This window comes from Primulina eburnea, chromosome 5 (genome assembly GCF_022965805.1).
Source record: "Primulina eburnea isolate SZY01 chromosome 5, ASM2296580v1, whole genome shotgun sequence".
Lineage (NCBI taxonomy): Eukaryota > Viridiplantae > Streptophyta > Magnoliopsida > Lamiales > Gesneriaceae > Primulina > Primulina eburnea.
The window spans coordinates 3734080-3753489 of record NC_133105.1 but is presented as its reverse complement, the minus strand read 5'-3'; the positions used below and the strand labels follow the sequence as shown (position 1 = coordinate 3753489).

At 36.9% G+C, this 19410-nt stretch overlaps 4 protein-coding genes across 5 annotated transcripts; 3 read left to right on the top strand and 1 right to left on the bottom strand.

Moving 5' to 3' along the window:
• Positions 1-279: 279 nt before the first annotated feature.
• Positions 280-4549, top strand: LOC140832428 (pentatricopeptide repeat-containing protein At3g49170, chloroplastic-like). Its single transcript, XM_073196449.1, is given in 2 exon segments — positions 280-2245; positions 2247-4549. Coding segments are annotated over 2 exon segments (2574 nt in total). The 5' UTR covers positions 280-1838; the 3' UTR covers positions 4414-4549.
• A 1693-nt stretch (positions 4550-6242) lies between these two features.
• LOC140831619 (zinc finger protein ZAT5-like) lies at positions 6243-7246 on the top strand. The gene has a single exon (XM_073195361.1). The coding sequence runs from the start codon at positions 6405-6407 to the stop codon at positions 7122-7124; it is 720 nt and encodes a 239-aa protein (XP_073051462.1). The 5' UTR covers positions 6243-6404; the 3' UTR covers positions 7125-7246.
• A 2352-nt stretch (positions 7247-9598) lies between these two features.
• On the top strand, positions 9599-16732 carry LOC140832426 (uncharacterized). 2 transcript variants are annotated; one of them, XM_073196446.1, is made up of 12 exons: positions 9599-9917; positions 10149-10364; positions 10472-11572; positions 11677-11799; positions 12726-12907; positions 13044-13275; positions 13441-13638; positions 13833-13961; positions 14242-14310; positions 15105-15227; positions 15779-15829; positions 15907-16732. In XM_073196446.1, the coding sequence occupies exons 1-12, from the start codon at positions 9675-9677 to the stop codon at positions 16069-16071; spliced, it is 2832 nt and encodes a 943-aa protein (XP_073052547.1). In that variant the 5' UTR covers positions 9599-9674; the 3' UTR covers positions 16072-16732. The 2 variants fall into 2 exon arrangements, with proteins under 2 accessions (XP_073052547.1, XP_073052548.1); XM_073196447.1 differs by lacking the exon at positions 9599-9917 and having other exon boundaries at positions 10156-10373.
• Positions 16301-18037, bottom strand: LOC140832427 (expansin-A4-like). Its single transcript, XM_073196448.1, has 3 exons — positions 17746-18037; positions 17039-17357; positions 16301-16725 (listed from the first exon to the last, which is right to left on the bottom strand). Exons 1-3 carry the CDS (start codon positions 17924-17926, stop codon positions 16416-16418), a joined length of 810 nt encoding a protein of 269 aa, XP_073052549.1. The 5' UTR covers positions 17927-18037; the 3' UTR covers positions 16301-16415.
• Positions 18038-19410: the final 1373 nt, after the last annotated feature.

Sequence of the window (19410 nt, the reverse complement as noted above, 5' to 3'; positions counted from 1 at the left end):
CTCAACTTTGATATAGTTCAGTGGATATCTCTACGTTGAATGTGATTAGATGTATGGTGAATTAAAGAAATAAGGATATGTATTTTATGATGTGGATACATGTAAGCCGTGGAGTTTGCTCGAATTAAGAATCTAAGACTGAGTGTGGAGGGGATAAGGAACAAAAAGCAGTATACATCCGTATCAGCTTCATCAACAGCTGGCTTGGAGGAAAGCTCCCTGATCATGTTTCTGCATTTTTGTCCATTCAAGAAAAAAGAAACTTTTCAAAATGGCACATAAGATAAGACTTGTTCCCCTGATTTCCAGCTTTGATTTCGGATCACTACACTGTTGCTTTCGTTTGCTTAGAGTTTTTTTTATCCATCTATTCTTGTTTCTTGGTTTTCTTTCATCCACGTATCAAAATGTGAATAATTATATAATTGATTTCATTGTTTTTATCGATATCGTCGTGCTCGTCGTCGTTACGTTCTTCTAGTAGTAGTGATCAAGTGCACATGATTTCATGAATTTTTAAGTAGTATATTTAGAAAATCGAAATCATCTCGGAAATTTAGCTTGCCATCAATTTTAGGATATTTTTTTTTAGTTTAAAGATGATTATTGTATTTGATGGTTGGAGTTGGTTCGAGGATAGTACCCATTTTTGAAACATCCAATGCCACTCCACACCAAAACCAGCAGAGGGGAAATCGAAACATTTTTCCTCTCGCTAGCAGATTGGTTTTACATGATTCATTTTCTCTCTGGATAGCAGATGGGCTTTGTATGTTGTTTGAGTCTATTTCTCAATTAGGAAGTAAATTATTCTGTGGAAATGAGCCGAGAATTTGCTAATTAGGCTGCTTGTGATTATTATTTAATAGTTTAACAAAGGCTGCTTCATGGGACAGGTGTCGCGGATGACTTGAAAATTGAGACTCCTTCGAATTTCATGTTGCTGGATCTGCTGAAACTGGGCTTGGATTTGCAGCATGTGAGATGGGGTAAGTTGGTCGAGTCTTATTGAACACAGTAGGCTCATCTCATGGTTGATTAACACCATAAAATACAGGATAAAATAATTTTTCACTGGTTTTTGACGAGATCGAGACAAAATCAGGGAAAACTTGATTTTTTATTTAATTTGAGTGAATGCAACCTCAGTTTTTTGGGGGAAGTGGGCGGCTGAGACTAGACTCCCGAAAAAAGAACCAAACTTTGGCTTGGAACTTTCGACACAGCGGAAGAGACAGCCTCAGCTTGCGGCGTATAAGCTGAGAGGGGACTTTGCAAGGCTAAATTTCCATTTTCCTCCTATTCAAACATGATTGTGCCAAAGATTTAGATGGTTCAAACTTCAAACTAATGTTTTCATAACTATACTGATTATTGAACCGGTTTACTTTATATTATGTAAAATAATAATAAATAATATATTTTAAATTATCAATATCTTAAAATATGTATATATGAATAGTAAAAAAGATATATTTTTAATCCATTCCTTTGTTGATCCAAAACTTGAGGCCATTTTGCGGAATCTGGGGAATTCAGGGAAGCCCTCTTCCTGTATCCGACAAGAAAGATTAAACCTTTGGCACGAACTGATGAATCAAAACTCGAAATTTCATCTAACGAAACATCGAATGAAAAATTAAGTTGTCCAGGAGCAACTGGTACTGTCAAAGTTGAGACCTCGTTATCATCCGATTCCCCATCTGAGGAAAACATCATCACCTTCGTCGTCGTCGTCATCCGGGTCGGGTTTTCGTTCCGGGTCTCCTGAACAAAAACAAAGAGAATAATTTTTTGTTTGATAAATGTAAATCAGAGTGGACATTATTTGAGCGAAGATGTTGATAAACCTTTCTGTCTCCTCCACTGTCTCGCTCTCACCCCAACTACCCCAGCTTCCCTCCCGCAAAAAAGTCGCCGGTGTGCGACCTCTCGAAATACTAACTTTCGAGACTTACAAGGATCGGTTGATTCGCCAAGCAGAGGTTGGTCATGTCGAAGAAGCAATCTCGACCCTTGATCTCATGTCTCGAGCTAATCTCGCCCCTGACCTTACCACATACTCCGTTCTCCTCAAGTCATGCATCCGGACTCGGAACTTCCGTTTGGGTCGACTCGTTCACTCCAGAATACTGGAATCGGGGCTCGAACTTGACTCAGTTGTCCTCAACTCCCTCCTCAGTCTTTACTCTAAATGCGGTGATCAGAAAACGGCGGAGGAGATATTTGAGTCCATGGGTGACCTTGAGGGACTTGGTTTCATGGAGCGCGATGATATCTTGTTATGCGCACAGCGGTTCAAATTTTGAAGCGGTTCAGAAGTTCGTCGAAATGGTGCAATTTGGAGAGTACCCGAATCAGTTTTGCTTCTCTGCAGCATTGCAGGCGTGTTCGAATAGGGAGTACGCGTGGATAGGATTGGTGATTTTTGCGTTTTTATTGAAGACGGGATATTTTGAGTCTGATGTGTGTGTTGGTTGCGCGTTGATTGATTTGTTCGCCAAGGGATTTGGTGATTTGGGGTTAGCTAAGAATGTGTTCGATGAAATGCATGAGAAGAACTCTGTATCCTGGACTTTGATGATTACGAGAACTACACAGATGGGTTCTCCTAAAGATGCCATCGAGATGCTTTTGGATATGGTTTTGGGAGGGGATAATATCCCAGACCGCTTCACATTTAGTAGCGCGTTATCGGCTTGTAGCGAATTGGGGTGGTTATGTTTCGGGCAGCAGTTGCATTCCTTGCTTGTCAAGAATGGCCTTTGGTTGGATGTCTGTGTGGGGTGCAGTTTGGTGGATATGTATGCCAAGTGTGCGGCCTATAATTCAATGGGCAATTCGCGAAAGGCTTTTGATAGAATGCCGGAACACAATGTCATGTCTTGGACTGCAATTATCACTGGGTATGTGCAAAGTGGAGAATGTTGCATGGAGGCCATAAAATTATATCGTCAAATGTTGACAGAAGGCATAGTTAAACCAAATCACTTCACTTTTGCTGCTCTTCTAAAGGCTTGTGGAAATCTTTTGGATCCAAATTTGGGTGAACAGATACATGATCATCTGGTAAAGTTTGGTCTTTCATCGAACGATTGTGTTGGTAACTCTGTCATCAGCATGTACGCCAAGAATGATAGAATGGACGATGCACGAAAAGCATTTGAATTATTATTTGAAAAGAATTTGGTTTCATATAACGCTATGATTGATGGGTATGCACAGAATCTGGAATCTAACGAGGCTTTTGAACTTTATAACCAAACTAAAATATCTGGTACAGGTGGCGATGCTTTTACGTTTACTAGTCTCTTTAGTGGGGCTGCAAGTATCGGAGCAGTGGGGAAAGGGGAGCAAATGCATGCTCGATTGCTGAAATCTGGTTTTGCTTACAATCAACATGTTTGTAATTCTTTGGTCTCTATGTATGCCAGTTGTGGCAACATTGAAGCAGCGTTTCAGGTTTTTGAAGAAATGGGAGATCGAAATGTGGTCTCTTGGACGTCGATAATCACAGGCTTCGCAAAGCATGGTTTTGCCAACAGGGCTCTGGAATTATTCAAGAAAATGCTTGATTTTGGGGTGAAACCTAATGAGATCACGTATGTAGCCGTTCTCTCTGCGTGTAGCCGCGCAGGGTTAATAGAAGATGCGTGGAGACATTTTCACTCAATGTACAAAGAAGTAGGGATAAAACCGAGAATGGAACACTATGCATGTATGGTTGATGCATTAGGAAGAATGGGATTTTTAGATAAAGCAGTGCAGTTAATCGAATCAATGCCATTTAGGGCTGATGCTCTTGTCTGGCGCACATTGCTGGGTGCCTGTCGTGTTCATGGTAACGCAGAACTTGGCAAGCTTGCAGCCAAGGAGATTCTTGAACAAGAACCAAACGACCCAGCAGCATTAGTCCTACTATCTAACTTGTACGCATCAAGTGGTAAATGGGAAAACGTGGCAAAAATTAGAAAAAGTATGAAAGTACAGAATTTAGTCAAGGAGGCGGGGTGTAGTTGGATCGAAATAGCTAGAAAGGTGCATAAATTTTATGTGGGGGATACCAAGCATCCCCAAGCTAAGCAAATATATGAAGAATTGGATCGGTTGGGACAAAGGATTAGGGAGATGGGTTATGTCGCAGACACCAATTTTGTACTTCATGAGGTTGAAGATGAACTGAAGGAGCAAATTTTATCTCAACACAGTGAGAAAATTGCTCTAGCATTCGGCCTCATTAGCACTACTAAACCGATGCCAATTCGAATTTTTAAGAACCTCCGGGTTTGTGGAGATTGCCATAAAGCTATGAAGTATGTTTCCATGGCAACAAGGAGGGAGATAATAGTGAGAGACTACAACAGATTTCACCATATCAAGGATGGGAAATGTTCCTGTAATGATTATTGGTGAATGCTTACAAGATTTTATTTTCTTACATTAATGATCACAAAATGATGTTTCTGTTTTCTTTTCGATGTAATTAGGTTAAAAAAACATGCATCATTTATCAAGGGCCATGGAAAGTGAGAACTTCAAGATTTGTTGATATATTGTACCAAATTAACCGCATAAACTAACGTTTCAAGCCTAAAACAGCATAAACTAACCTTTGGTCATGGTTCTATTCTGCATACCAACATTTTTTCGGATGAGTCCGTACAACAAAATTTGTGCAGTTCAGTGTATCTGGCTAGCGTAGTTACCTAACATATACCGAAAGATAGCAGTTGTGAGTTCAATCATCATAAAAATAAAATAAAAACACCAGGTAGAAAATTTTGCATCGATGACGAGATTTTGAGGTAGGAAGGAGATATCATAAAATTAAGGAAGTGTTTCTAACGTTCAAAAAATAACTATGAATTTTCCTTCACAAAGCTCGAAACGTCACCATTCATTCGCGATGGCTTTGAATAACAAAACGATTATACCATATTATAGCAAAATTCCAAGCTTCAAAATAATATTTTTTTATCGATTAAATCACGTTTTAAGATCCACTAAAATAATTAAATGACGCATGGAATGATTCAAGTATATTATATTTACTTCGATCCCTCCGGAATATTAGTAAAACTTAGTTTATGCTAACTTCTCCTATTTTATACTATTTAGCTACTCGTCAATATGTTGAAAAGCCACAATTTCCCAATTCACAAGAAACACGTTAATGATACCTAACTTGTCTATGTGGTTAAATTTTATTTGTGATTTGTGGTGAACCCATTATCTCCACAAATCACTGGAACAAGAAAATGGCTAGATCAATTATTATCTAACTTTTGTCTTTTAAGAATAAAATAAATCGATTATTGTGACATGTATCATCGATATGATTCAGAAATTTAGGACAACGTCGTATCATGACAACTCTAATAATTGGTTGAAATTTAGTTAAGATGTTAATTATCCCCAGAAAAAAAAAAATCCTATTTAATTATTGGACCGGCGAGATTTATGCATGGGTCGTAATTCATAAATTTTACGAACTTGAGAAACTTAATTTCCAACTTGTTATATCACTCAGCTACTTACAGGTTATAATGTTTCAAAAAAAAAAAAGAAAGCTACTTACAGCATTTTGAATAATATAAAAAAAATTATATTATATTTATTAAAATAAAAAGGAGTGAGGCGGTGAAGCGAGATTTCTGTGTTGCCAGGCTTGCTTGCACCTTAATCCGCCACAAAGAATAGTTGCCAAAACAAGAAGTAATAAGTTTGCTTCAAAGCCAACCGATTCCCACTTCTTCCTTGGCTGTCATCCATAAATATATACTTGTATGAAGATACTTATAAAAATCAACTATGAAAACAAACATTTTATTGGATACATGTAATCTTAATAATTAATTGGATGAATTTAAGTATTTAAGACGGTATCACGATAAATCTATATCCGTGAAGCGGGTTGAATATCTAATCTATATCTACATTAAAAATAATTTTTTTACACAAAAATTATAATATTTTTGACAAAAAAAATAATAACTTTTTGTGAGTTAACTCGGAGATATGTCACATGAAATTGAACCATATAACGAACTCATTGAAGTTTTTGTGTAAATAGTTTACGCTGCTGCATCAGGAAAAATATATTAATTTCAGCATGAATTATACCAGTGTCACGCAAATTTCCATAAAACTACGATTTTATCCAGTGACATATAACAGTAATAATCTCTATATAAGACGACTGATGAGATGAGCATAACAGTGAACTCAACCACGCAAGAGATTCTAAATCACACTCTTGAATGGTCCATGCATGGCAAAGTTTCCTCATCTCTCTGTTCTTTCATATAATTTTTTTAATTAAAAGGAAAAAATAAAGGGAGGCTAAAAAAGTAAACAAGTGAACGATCGACACGAAAAGTTTGCAAATTCAAGAAGAAACGGCAATGGTGGCCGAGGATTACAATGATACCATGAAAGGAAAACGTGACAAGAGACCAAGATCGGGTTCACCTCTTCCATTAACCATGGCAACAAGCTCATCTAGCGCCGCCAACATCAGCGGTCATAGCACCGGCAGCAGCGTTCTGAGTGACATTTCCGGCAGTTCTGAGCACTACTTGACGTTAACTTCCGGTGAGTTTAAGCAAAGCAAAGAAGAAGACATGGCGAATTGTTTGATTCACTTGGCCAGAGGCCGCCGCCAGGTGTCATCGCCGACCGTGGCGGGGGATCCAGAGTTTTACCGCTGCAAGACGTGTAACAAGAGTTATTCTTCATTCCAATCATTAGGTGGCCACCGAGCCAGCCACAAGAAACCCATAATCAAGCCATTCGCAACAACCGTAGAGGATGAAAACCCATCAGCAGAAAACCAGGAAGAACGTGTTGGTCGTACAATTCTTTCGCTCAAAATCAGGAACAGAAGTCTAGCCTTAGGCAGCGGCACATTAAACAAATCTAGGGTTCATGAGTGTTCAATATGCGGTGCTGAATTCGCCTCCGGCCAAGCCTTGGGTGGCCACATGCGGCGGCACAGGCCGTCAGAAAACAGCAGCCACAGCGAGTCTCACGAAGAGAAGAAGCCCCGGAAAATGTTGTTAATAGACCTTAATCTTCCAGCCCCGGAAGAACTAGCTAGTCTTCGATCTCCGCCACTCCTCTAATCAACTGTCATTATAATTAGATAGTTATCGATTAATTCATTTCCGTATTATTACTATTTTTAATTAATCTTGCGAATGAAATTGTGAATCATTATTTGTAAATATTTTCTATTATTGTTCTTTACATTCATAAATTAAGGTGATCGTCAATATTTGAAATAGATTCTTTTGCATATAATTAAAAAGTTATTTAAATTATATACAAGAATTGATTATTATTACGTATTAATCGAATTCTTGCATGACAGCATGTGATCACGGGATTGAATATCTAGTTAATTAGGTTCGCTTTAACACAGCCTACACCGTAGATATCGAAATTATTATTATTTTTCACAAATAACATAAACTTTTTATTTGATTAATTATGCTTTCACGTATGTAATACATTTTTGTTTTAGCCTGTCAACCATTGGTTTAGGTGCAGTTTTGGCACAGATGAGTTCAACCGAACCGAACCGAACCGAACCGAACACATCTATTATTTTATATCTGAGTTCGAGCTTAAGCTTATTTTTCCAGTTGTTAGCTCTCTGACCCATAATTTTCGAATCATGGTTAATTTACGGCTCTCGAATGTTTTGAATAAGGGATTTTGATATGTTGACACAGCTCGGTTTGGATGAGTTATTGTATTTTCTTAGAGTCCACAAAATGCATTTTTAAAGATCTCCGTTATTGACGTTTTCCCACTATTATTAGTTACATGTCTGCATTAGTTGCCTGACTCAAATTCTACACAAAAATTTTTGTGAGATGGTCTTACGAGTCAATTTTGTGAGATAAATCACTATGAGTTTTTTTTTTTTTTTTATCAAAAATATTACTTATTATTATAAATATGAGTATGATTGACATGTTTTATAGATAAAGATTCGTGAGACCGTGTCACATAATATAAAAATTCAGTTAGACAAAAAATACATTCCATGTTTTATGGCTTCTACAATGTCACGCATACATTTAGTATCAAAGTTTTGGTAATAATTGATGGAGAGGTGCACATGCTTCTTGCTGTTTGCGCATGAATTTCAGTTACATCGTATATTAATGTTGTCACACTCTTGCATGATTGCCGCACAAAATATTTCATGGTTATCCTCCCATCCGGGGGATGTGGCGCATATTTGATTAATTTCAACCAACATAGCCACAACTGTTCCATCAACTGTAAGTGCTCGTTCTTTAGAATTTAAAAAATGGGAAAAAACTACAATATTAGTTTTTACGAGAATCTGGTTCTCTCTGTTGTCAAATTTCAATCTTGGTATGTTATGATATTTATTTTTGCAAATTTAATAATTTTTACGGTGTGACACTGAAGTAATGTGCTACATGTCTCCGACATACCATTGTTGTATACAATATCATTAAAAAATACACACTAAGACTGGAATTAGAAATCACATATGACGAAAAAAAACAAATATATATGACCCAAACTGCAGTTTTCCTAAAAAAATGATACTTGATTTCATTTACACTTTTTAATATATACTTTTTATTCTATCAAAATACATCATAAGTTGTTAATCCAAGTGGACAGTTAATTAATATGTAATTTTTTTGGGACCAACTTCAGACAATGAACGTGGACTCATCATGGCCCAAACATTCTTATATTTGGTAGAGGTGAAAAAGAAAATGAAGACCAGCCCTCAAATTCAGATTTCAGACAACGAACGTGGACTTTGAGAATGTGAGGGAAACAAATTTCCTATGAAGAAGATTGAATGTTGTTGGGTTTATTTTGGGCTTTAGATTTTGGGGCGTATTATCTCCGCTGGCAGAACATGCCAATTCTTTTAGTTGTTGTTTGAATTAAAAGATTTGAATTTGCAAAAGGGATTTGAATGTATGGATTTCGAATGGCTAAGTTGGATAATGTATTTGAAATCTAAGCTAAAAAATATACTTGAACATCACAAATATATAGTTTCCAATAATTCATTATAATTTTGAACCAAATTGACACAATGGATTTGAGACGTGAAATCGATCTCAAATTCGTTCAAATCTAAATATAACCTCCTGGAAGAACGATGATGGATAAAAAAGTTTCAAAAAGAAAAACGGACATGATAAATTGAATCGAGTAATTTTATCAATAATTCATGGGATGATATAAATTTTCAATTTTCACTAAAAAAATATATTAAATATTAATCAAAATCATTGACATTCATTCATTGGTCAAGACAAAATTTGTGTGAGACGGTTTTACGGGTCGTATTTTCTGAGACAGATCTCTTATTTGTGTCATCCATGAAAAAATATTACTTTTTATGTTAAAAATATTAATTTTTATTGTGAATATCGATAATTTCACAAATAAAGATTAATGAGATCGTCTTCATTGTCAATGTACTTTTAGATTTGTATTATTAAAATAATTCGTTAAAATTTAACTTAAAATTGGTGCACATGGGCCCCTTTCCGTTGATTAAAAAAATATAACCTTTAAACCCTAAACCTCAACTTTCAGCTTCTATAATTCTCGATCGCCACCGCTTGTAGAGACCCTTCGCCACAAGCGGAAGAGCGACGAAAATGGTGAAATCGTACCTAAGGTACGAGGCCGCGGCGTCTTTCGGTGTTATAGTCTCGGTGGACTGCAATATAACGTACGACGCCTCCGGCAAGCACCTCGTGGTGGGTGCCCTCGAGAAACTAGGCGTGTGGAATGTGCGCCAAGGAATTTGCACGAAGTTCCTGGCTCCCACTCCTTCCTCCTCCACCCGTGGCCGCTCCCTAGCCGTCACCTCCATCGCCGCTTCTTCGTCTCCTTCTCTAGTAATCATACACTTTCTTCATCGTTTTGTTTAGAATGTGATGCAATTCGGAATGTCATCCGAAACAATTAGAATTGGAGTGTGTGTTTTTTGTATACTGTCTGATTATTGTTATTTTTGCTGCAAACGCTACCTGTGGATAAGTATGTTTAACCAAAAACTGTAGCTAAAAAGATTCAATTTTTTTTTATCACTATTGAGTTAGATTAAATTGCATTTGCGTTTTATGCAGATAGCAAGTGGCTACGCTGATGGCAGTATAAGAATGTGGGACAGCGAGAAAGAAACATGTGAAACCACTTTGAATGGACATAAAAAGGCCGTGACAGTCCTTCGCTACAACAGGATTGGATCTTTGCTTGCTTCTGGAAGCAAAGACAATGATATTATTTTATGGGATGTGGTTGGGGAGGCAGGGCTCTTTCGCCTTTGTGGGCACCGTGACCAGGTTTTTTAGGTTCTTTTCATGTTAACTGGCTCATATTTTTTCTTGTATTATTTTACCTTCAATTTGAGGACACGTTATAAATGTTGCATGTTACTCGAATAATGTAGGTTACTGACCTTGTTTTCCTTGATGCTGGTAAAAAACTGGTCAGTTCTTCAAAGGACAAATTCTTGAGGGTTTGGGATCTTGAAACACATCATTGTATGCAGATTGTTAGTGGTCATCATAGTGAAATTTGGTCCATCGATGTTGACCCCACTGAAAGTTACCTAGTTTCTGGGTCGGGGGACCCGGAGCTCCGGTTTTTTAGTGTAAAACGAGATTTGGATGAAAAAAAGTTTCGACCAGATAATACCGAATTTGGAGTGGATAATGCTAAAAATTTTGTTTCGAACAAATGGGAAGTTTTGAAGCCTTTTGGTGAAGTACTGCGTCAAAACAAGGATAGAGTGGCTACAGTTCGGTTCAATAAGTTTGGAAACATGCTGGCTTGTCAGGTTTCTGGGACGATGGTGGAGCTGTTTCGTGTGTTGGGTGATTCAGAGTCCAGACGAAAAGCAAAGAGAAGAATAAATAGAAAGGAGAGAAAATCTTCTGAATTAAAATCCGAGCTAGCCGAAAATGGTAATTCTGTAGTTGAAGAAGCTAGTGAGATCCTTGTCACAGCTCCTGATGTGTTTAAGCTTTTCCAGACTGTACGAGCTAGGAAAAAAATAAGCTCCATGTCTTTCTGTCCTGTTACTTCAAAAAGTTCTCTGGTTACAATAGCATTATCTTTGAACAATAATTTACTGGAAATTTACTCAATTGACAGCATGGAAACTACTAAAACAAGCGTCATTGAGCTCCAAGGACATCGATCTGATGTGAGAAGCGTCACACTTAGTTCAGATAATACTCTATTGATGTCGACAAGTCATAGTGCTATTAAATTTTGGAATCCGAGTACAGGATCTTGCCTTCGAACTATTGATTCAGGATATGGAATATGTGGTCTATTTGTGCCTGGTAATAAATATGCGATTATTGGTACAAAAAGTGGGATGCTAGAGATCATTGATGTTCGGAGTGGTGCTTGTCTGGAAGTAGTTGAGGCTCATGGTGGTCCGGTTAATTCTATTGTTGCAACTGCAGATGGTTTTGTGACAGGTAGTGCAGACCATGATGTCAAGTTTTGGGAGTATCAGACTACGACGAATCCTGGCCAAGTATGTTTTATTCCTTGTATTCTGTTTGTCTGCATGTTTTCTTGAATTATCAGTATTCTATTTTTATTATTTGCAAATACTGATTGATATAACCCTGCTTGCAGGATTCAAAACAATTGGCTGTGTCTCCAGTGAGGAATCTGAATATGGGGGATGATGTTGTGGTTATTGCTGTTAGCCCGGAGGGTAAACATATCGCCGTGTCCCTGTTGAATTTCAAAGTGAAGGTGGAATGATTTCTTTATATTTGCAAAATTTGTTCACTATGAGTTCCCTGCATTGACATGTAATGATACATTTCCTCGATTTTATATAAGAAACGTCACTGAAGTATTCTTCGAATCATGGAAGACCCACTCTTTGCTTGTATGGCAGGTTGATAATAATTAATAATTTGGATTTCTCATGCATAATCTAAATGCTGCCAAAATGTACATTTCAACATGTAAGTTGAATTGATCGGTAGTGGATATGAATCCGTCAGGTTATATAACTGTATGGACTGGAGTCAAATAGAACCATAACCATGCTAAGCATTATTTTGTGATTTTTATTTGTTCGCTTAGTTTCTACTTCCATGCTCTAAGAAGGGTTCAAACTTTGCTTTAACTTGGCACCGTTTTTAATGAGAGAAATTGAATTTCAAGACTAAAGTGTAATGGTGCATATTTAGAGCTTTTGACACGTAGGTTTGAATCATAATGGTGAAGTCAGAGTTAAAATTTGGTGTTTCTGAGTAAAACTTAGTCTGGTGTGTGCTGAGGTATTTTGATTTAAATTGATGTATAAGCTCTTTATCAAGCTTCCACTCAACAATTTTGTACCCTTGGTGAAAATGCATGACCCTTGTCGAGTTTCTAAGCTGAGATTTGCTGATTAATTTTTTGACATTTGGGCCTTAACCAATTATTGCATCTACTGTTGTTAATCCAATTTAGAAATTGTAGTTTTAAATGGATTGGTTTGCCAGTGTGTATGAAGGGATGGTGCATCTTAGTGTTACTTACTGACATGCTTTATTCTTTCCCATTCTTGTTTTTTGCATCTAAGGAATAGAATGCGTTCTTTTCTGTCAAACAGTTGTTTTGCTAGGCCTTTTGGGATTTGATTCAATTTTTTTAATAACTGTCGCATGCTGCCATAAATAATTCAGGTTTTCTTCATGGATTCACTCAAGTTATTTCTCCCCCTCTATGGGCACAATAGTCTTGTGCTATGTATGGACATATCTTCTGATGGTGATTTGATCGTTACTGGCTCTTCAAACAAAGATTTGAAGGTTTGGGGACTTGATTTTGGTAACATACGTAGTTCTACTTACGCCCATGAGGATAGGTATGTCAGTACTTTCTAGAAGAAATATGAGTATTAAATCCTTTCAGATTCATCTTTTACTGTCTTCCATGAACAGACTTCACAAATTACTATGCTATACTTCGTTACATCTGTTGACTTACTGCTTTTATTGCAGTGTAATGGCGGTTAAGTTTGTCAGAAACACCCATTATGTGTTCAGTGTGGGGAAAGACAGCCTGGTGAAATATTGGGATGCAGACAAGTTAGAATTGCTTTTAACTCTTGAAGGTCATCATTCTGCAATCTGGTGTCTTGCCATCAGCAATCGTGGAGATTTTCTTGTAACAGGATCTCATGATAGATCTATCCGACGTTGGGATCGTACAGAAGAACCTTTCTTTATTGAAGTATGGTTCTCACCCTATCCTGTTCTACAAAAGTTTCAGTTGTTGGTTTATGCAATTGACTTACTTTCTCGAATACAAACCCTCTTTACTTCAATTGATTGTAACATAAATTACTATTTGGGTGTTTGGCCCCTGAAAGGTGATAAATATATGGTGCTTTTGCAGGAAGAGAAGGAAAAGAGGTTTGAAGAGATGCTTGAATCTGAGAGAGAGAAGAGCTATGCACCAAATGAGGACCCTCCAGATGAGGGAGCTGTGGCATTAGCAGGGAAGAGAACCGGAGAAACTGTGACAGCAGTTGACTCTATGCTGGAAGCGCTAGACACAGCAGAGGAAGAACTTAAACGAATGTCTGATTATGAGGTGCTGCTGTCACATTTTCTCCAGTATTAGATATTTAAAATTATGGTTGGTGGGCAATAAGCATAGAAAAATCACATGCTTTTTCTAGCTGTTTCATGATAATTACCCTTTGGGCATGAGGGCAACCTACCTGAAATTATCTAATGATGGTTATATCTGTGATTCTCATTGACCACTTTTTTTTTTGTTTTCAGGTTGAAAAATCTCATGGGAAACATTCTGATTTCAGGCCAAACATTCTTATGCTTGGTCTTTCTCCATCAGAATATGTTTTGCGTGCAGTTTCTGGCGTTCGCACCAATGATTTAGAGCAGGCATTGCTGGTAAGTATGGGGGGCTGCTTCTTTATGTGAAACCTAGGGTATCGGGCTGTTAAATTCCCAATTTTCCACTTTCTTGGAAACTCCGCGTGTTAAATATCTGTTTCATGAAAAGGACTATAAGATATATAGTAAATGTCATCTTAATGAAGTACAATTAAGAACACCTGATGATGCTAAAATACTGATGCATGACTTACGTCTTTCAGTTGTAAGTCAGATCCCCTGCATTCTACATTCAGAGAAAGAAGTTTGATTTATTTAGAATTTGGTGTTCTTGCAGGCTCTGCCATTCTTAGATTCTTTGAGGATTTTGTCTTATTTGGAAGATTGGGTCAATACTCCTGATAAGGTTAGTGCTTCTATGATCTTGAGAATTCTTGCAGGCTCTGCCATTCTTAGATTCTTTAATTATTGTTGATATCAGAAAATAAGTATTATGGTTTCTATTAAATTGTACATCTGTCGAGAGTTCTAGTTTCTAATCTTGTCCTTTACTTATTTTCTGCTTTATATATCTCATAATATCTCCAGCTGCCCTCGATTGATGAACTACAACCAGTGACTACCTTCGCTTTGATGGATCGATCTATTTTGTTTCCATACATAAACTTCCCTCGGTATCCTAAATCTTTTCTTCTCGTTCTGTGTTTTTAGTAGCTCTCAGTCTTTTGTTCAGTTTTCTCATTTCACATGATCCTACCTTCTCCGGACAATGTCCTTCACATAAGGTTATATAGCATTTTAAAATATTGGAAGCACCAGTCAACTACTGAAAGCAATAATCAAGTTGAAATTTAGAATTGCCATTTTGTCCTTAAAAATAGTTTTGTATAAGCATATTTTTTTGTTCTTTGATGAATTGATATCTATTTTCTTATGATAAACTTTTAGAATAGCTGATGGAATTAACTTGTTGACTAGGTCACAGCTTTAGCTTTAATGTTCTCGTTTTGGTTGTTGGTAACGGTGAGAGTTATGTTCACTCATGTAATTGTTGTTTGGTTCTGGTATAGTCCGCAAAAGTTTCTTGAGAAATACTGTAACAGCTGTTGGTCATATTAGAATGGTCAAGCTACAGGCTGCTCTTCTGATATCAACAACCAGATTCATTGTCGGAAACATTTAGTTTTGCTATCTTTGCAGGTTGAGCTTGTCTGTCGAGTTGCTACAATGATATTGCAGATCCATCATAATCAGCTAGTGGCTACTGTGTCTGCCAGACCTATATTATCCATTCTGAAAGGCATCTTGCATTCAAGGATCAAGGTGATTTTTGAAGTGATGTGGAATTATATACTTATTGTTGCTTGCGCAATGGCAGTTACTCAATTCCTATATTTTATTTTGCATGCTGTGTATGCTAGTAGTAAGTAGTGCAAATACCTGAATTGCTCGCCCACTCTAGTCATACGAATAATAGAGGATGAGGCCACTGAATATATTATGTTCAATCTGTACCTATGGTAATAATCTTTGTTCTCATTGTTCTTTGAAATTCTGACGGCTACTTGTATCTCCCAAGAATATTTTGGCCGGTTCCTTAGCCTAGAGTTCAACTTTGTAGTGATTCCAGCATATGTAAATGTATCCATTTTTTCAATTCCCCGCCTTTTTCATTGGTTTGAGACCCTTTTAGCATTCAAAATGTAAAGAAAAGTCCATAGGATGGGGACTTGCCGTTTAGTTTATACACACTTTTCTTATTTGGATAGATTCTGGTGAAATTTAATAATTTTATTCCTCGCAGTGCTTTAGCAGTTGAATACAAAGTAAGAGCTTATTTTTCTGCTGATATTTTTTATGTTTATTTGTGATAGGAATGCAAAGATACCTTAGGCGTCAATTTAGCAGCAATGGAACATCTCAAGGCAAGTTAATTCTGGCACTCAAAATTTATTAATTTCGTTCTTCTGCTGCAACTTTGACACGCTTCAATTTTTCTCAGCATATGATGGCCACAAAGTCAGATGCACCCTTTCGAGATGCAAAAACCAAGTTATTAGAGATACGCTCTCAGTATTTGAAACGTGCTGAATCGAGGACACAAACAAAGGAAGAAAGGAGGAAAAAGAAGAAGAAAAAGATGGACAATGATCATGTTTGGTCATGAAGATACAGTTCTTAGAATTTGATCTTTACTCCCGTTGCAGCATATTTCCCATTCCGGTTCGCATACAAACAACGGGATTTATTTGTTGAGCTTTCGACTTCGATCAAGATTACCGATAGTTTTACATCGTGATGTAGATTGGCGGACAAGGTAAATATCAAATCTCTGTCAAAGAGCTGTGTTTCGGTGGTGGCTTTACGTGTAAGGTTGTGTTTTGATCGCAAATGTGTAACGCACAATATGTAGTTTTATTTAAAATAGGAAAACAGGTGAGCAAAATAGAGATAATGTTCCAAATATCTTGTATAAGCTTATACAATCACGCACACAATACAATGGAGGATTCACCTGAAATTCTTGCCTTCAAAAGTTTGACCAAACTGCCAATATTTTGGGGTGATGTTTCGTGAAATCAGTGTTCTTCCATCGCTGGTGGTGATCCGGAAACTCAAGCGTTGGCCGACGAGCTTTGCATTACTCTCCCATTTCTGACCCCAATTGCGTTTCAAAGTAGTCCAGCTCTGGCTACCATCGCCTCTCATCTCCACATTCGTTACATCTCCGGCTCCTCCAACGTTTAAGACCTTGACCAAGTAGAAGTCTGGATTCCCTGTTAGTGTGAACCGAACGCCTCCTCGTTTCTTGCATGGAACCCTGCGATTGCACTCAAAATTAGATATGACCACCTTTTACTTATAGATAATAAAAGTCTTCAAAAAAGCAGACGTTCAATTGTCTTCGGGGATTTTTAGAGATCATCAATGGCTATTCCATACTTCAAATGTTAAGATACTTAATCTTCTGGTGGTGGTAATTATTGTCGACGTGATCGACAAGCTAATTTGGTCCGTGATTCAAGCAAGATGTTTGGATGACAAAATATCGAACATCTTAATTACTTTTGCAATTTATTATCGCATAACGTAATTTATTTAAACTTGCATGCTTTCACGAACTCTAGCCATACCTGCGATATTGCACTGGAACAATGCCTGCCTCGTACTGAGCAATCTGAAGAAATGCAGGCTGAGACAGATCGAAATGCTCGCGAGGCACGTTGCACCAACCCCCGTCGTCGTTGGGCTGGCTGGGGTTTGGGGGACAGAAATTGGTGGCGGTGACGAAGAGGGATGGCTGCCCCGGCTTGCACCATTTGCTCTCGTTGCGGCATTTGATCTCGTAACAGGCTCCACAGGCTTCTCCATCGTTGAACAAAACCGTGCTTAATGCTGCCGTCTGTAGGCCATACCCATCTTTGTACAGGTCTTCATATCCACAAGCTCCTCCTGCATCGATGCATAATATATATTTATGATATACTCTGTTTTTTTTTTCCTTTTAAAAATCAAATATAAATTCTGAGCTTGTGGATATTATATCTCTATCAAAAAACATGATCGGTTTTATATATTTTCAAACGAAAAGCAATGCACAAATCGGTGTTGGAGAAGAAAATTTATGCACACGAGAATATCAACTAATTATCAGAAAAAGTCTACGGATCATGCATGCAAATGATGCAATGGAATATATATATATATAGTTTTGTATGCATATATATTAGACTATATATCTGGGAGACAGACATTAGACATCCCATGCATATGGTTAATGGTTGTAACTTGTAATATATATGGCGTAAAATATCAAAAGAGAGATGAGGTCTTAGCAAACCCATTGTTCCAGATCCATCGGCTCCGCCGTAGAAGGTTGCATGGGCTTCTTTCCATGGCCTGGGCCTGAACCGCTGCTTCCGGTCCTCGATGGGTTTGTTTCTGTTGGCCGAAACCTGTGCATTAGGTAGCACAAACAGAAGAATCAAGAAAGATGATGACAAAAAAAGGGTTCCTGCCATGATATTTGGCTTACAAAGAAATTGAATTTTTTTTAGTTTTTAAATATAAATTTTTATAAAACTTTTTCCCCTATAAACCATATATACATCTAACAATTCGATTCTTCTGAATGATTCAATTCTTCACCTTAAACCATGGGCTTATATATAGCTGGAGTCTGCAGAAAACAATTAATGGTTACCTAAGATTTGATTTACGTGTGGATGTTAATGCTTTCTAATTACTAAGTTTAGATTTATGGTGAGAAATACATACATAGAATCGTACAAAAGTACTGGAACGAAATTTATTTACCACAAATATGTTGGATAAATTTTTCGTTTCATGGCAGTATAAATTTGCGGTCATTTATACTATTATACTGAGCCTTAATTAAACTAATTTTAAATAAGATCGTAGATACTCTAAAATTTGGAAAAATGGATCATAAAATATTGGATAGACAAGCTAACTTTTTGCAAAATCGATCATTCGAAGGATTGAAGAGAAATTAAAGTATACTATAACAGTCCCTCTACACTTAATTTTTGAAAACCAAATACTCCATTCAATTTTTTTTTTTAAAAAAAAATTGGTGACTAATTTCAAATCATAAAATTTTTCAATATATTAACTTTAGAGATTTTTGTAATATAAAATTCAATATTGTAAAAATTGATTCAAATAAATAATTAATACTCGATTTTTGGTTAATAATTTATACTGGATTAATTAAATTAATTCCAAAATAACACTATTTCAAAGTAAACATAAGCAATGTGACCCTGATAACTATGATCAAATAACAAAAAAAAAGAAAGAAAAAGAAGATAAATTTAAGGTCTTCATATTTGATTTCCATTAAAAAAATTCGTCCACAGTGGCACTATTATTGATGAGACTTAAATTCCTAAGAAAAAGTTAAAAATATTATTTTTTTGTGAATTTGTATCACCTATTTTAAACATCCAAGATTTCTAGAGGGCCAATCGCCACTCGGAAATTTTACTTCTTATATCTTTGTTAAGTTCAACCCATTCTGGTGCACATCCATTTTTGCTGAGTTTCCTGTACAAGGTGTCTTCAGCAGGATCCACATGAGGATTACTGGTCAGGTCCAAGGGCTTTCCTTTACCAGGCAAGTTCTCAAATTAACCTTCTTCCATCGCATGCCACAGTACTCCTCGCTCGAAGACAATGATAATCTCAGTTTCTGATCTGCTGAATGGCAAAGAGGATCATTACCAGCATTTATGGTCAATTTTCAACTTGGCAAAAGAATCAAAATTTCACATGTAGCCGAAAGGATTACTAGATAGATATTAAACCTTAAGTTTGGACAGCAAAAAGCCACAGCAAACAAAACAGATTATTTTAACGAGGGGAAACAGGTATCAGCGTTGTCAACGTGCCGAAATTTAACTCATTGATGAGAAGAAGCAAGGTCTTTATCAGCTTTTGACAAGGCAACATTCTGTAAAACTATACAGAGCACAGCCATTGC

Bases quoted from the DNA above. Each gene is read 5' to 3' on its own strand.
- LOC140832426 (XM_073196446.1), top strand. From the start codon at position 9,675: ATGGTGAAATCGTACCTAAGGTACGAGGCCGCGGCGTCTTTCGGTGTT. The intron at 11,800-12,725 runs GTGGAATGATTT...TAAATAATTCAG, and splicing joins TGTTGAATTTCAAAGTGAAG to GTTTTCTTCATGGATTCACT. The intron at 13,639-13,832 runs GTGCTGCTGTCA...TTTTGTTTTCAG, and splicing joins AACGAATGTCTGATTATGAG to GTTGAAAAATCTCATGGGAA.
- LOC140832427 (XM_073196448.1), bottom strand. From the start codon at position 17,926: ATGGCAGGAACCCTTTTTTTGTCATCATCTTTCTTGATTCTTCTGTTT. The intron at 17,358-17,745 runs GTTTGCTAAGAC...GCATCGATGCAG, and splicing joins CGATGGATCTGGAACAATGG to GAGGAGCTTGTGGATATGAA. The intron at 16,726-17,038 runs GTATGGCTAGAG...GTGCAATCGCAG, and splicing joins GTTCCAGTGCAATATCGCAG to GGTTCCATGCAAGAAACGAG.
- LOC140831619 (XM_073195361.1), top strand. From the start codon at position 6,405: ATGGTGGCCGAGGATTACAATGATACCATGAAAGGAAAACGTGACAAG.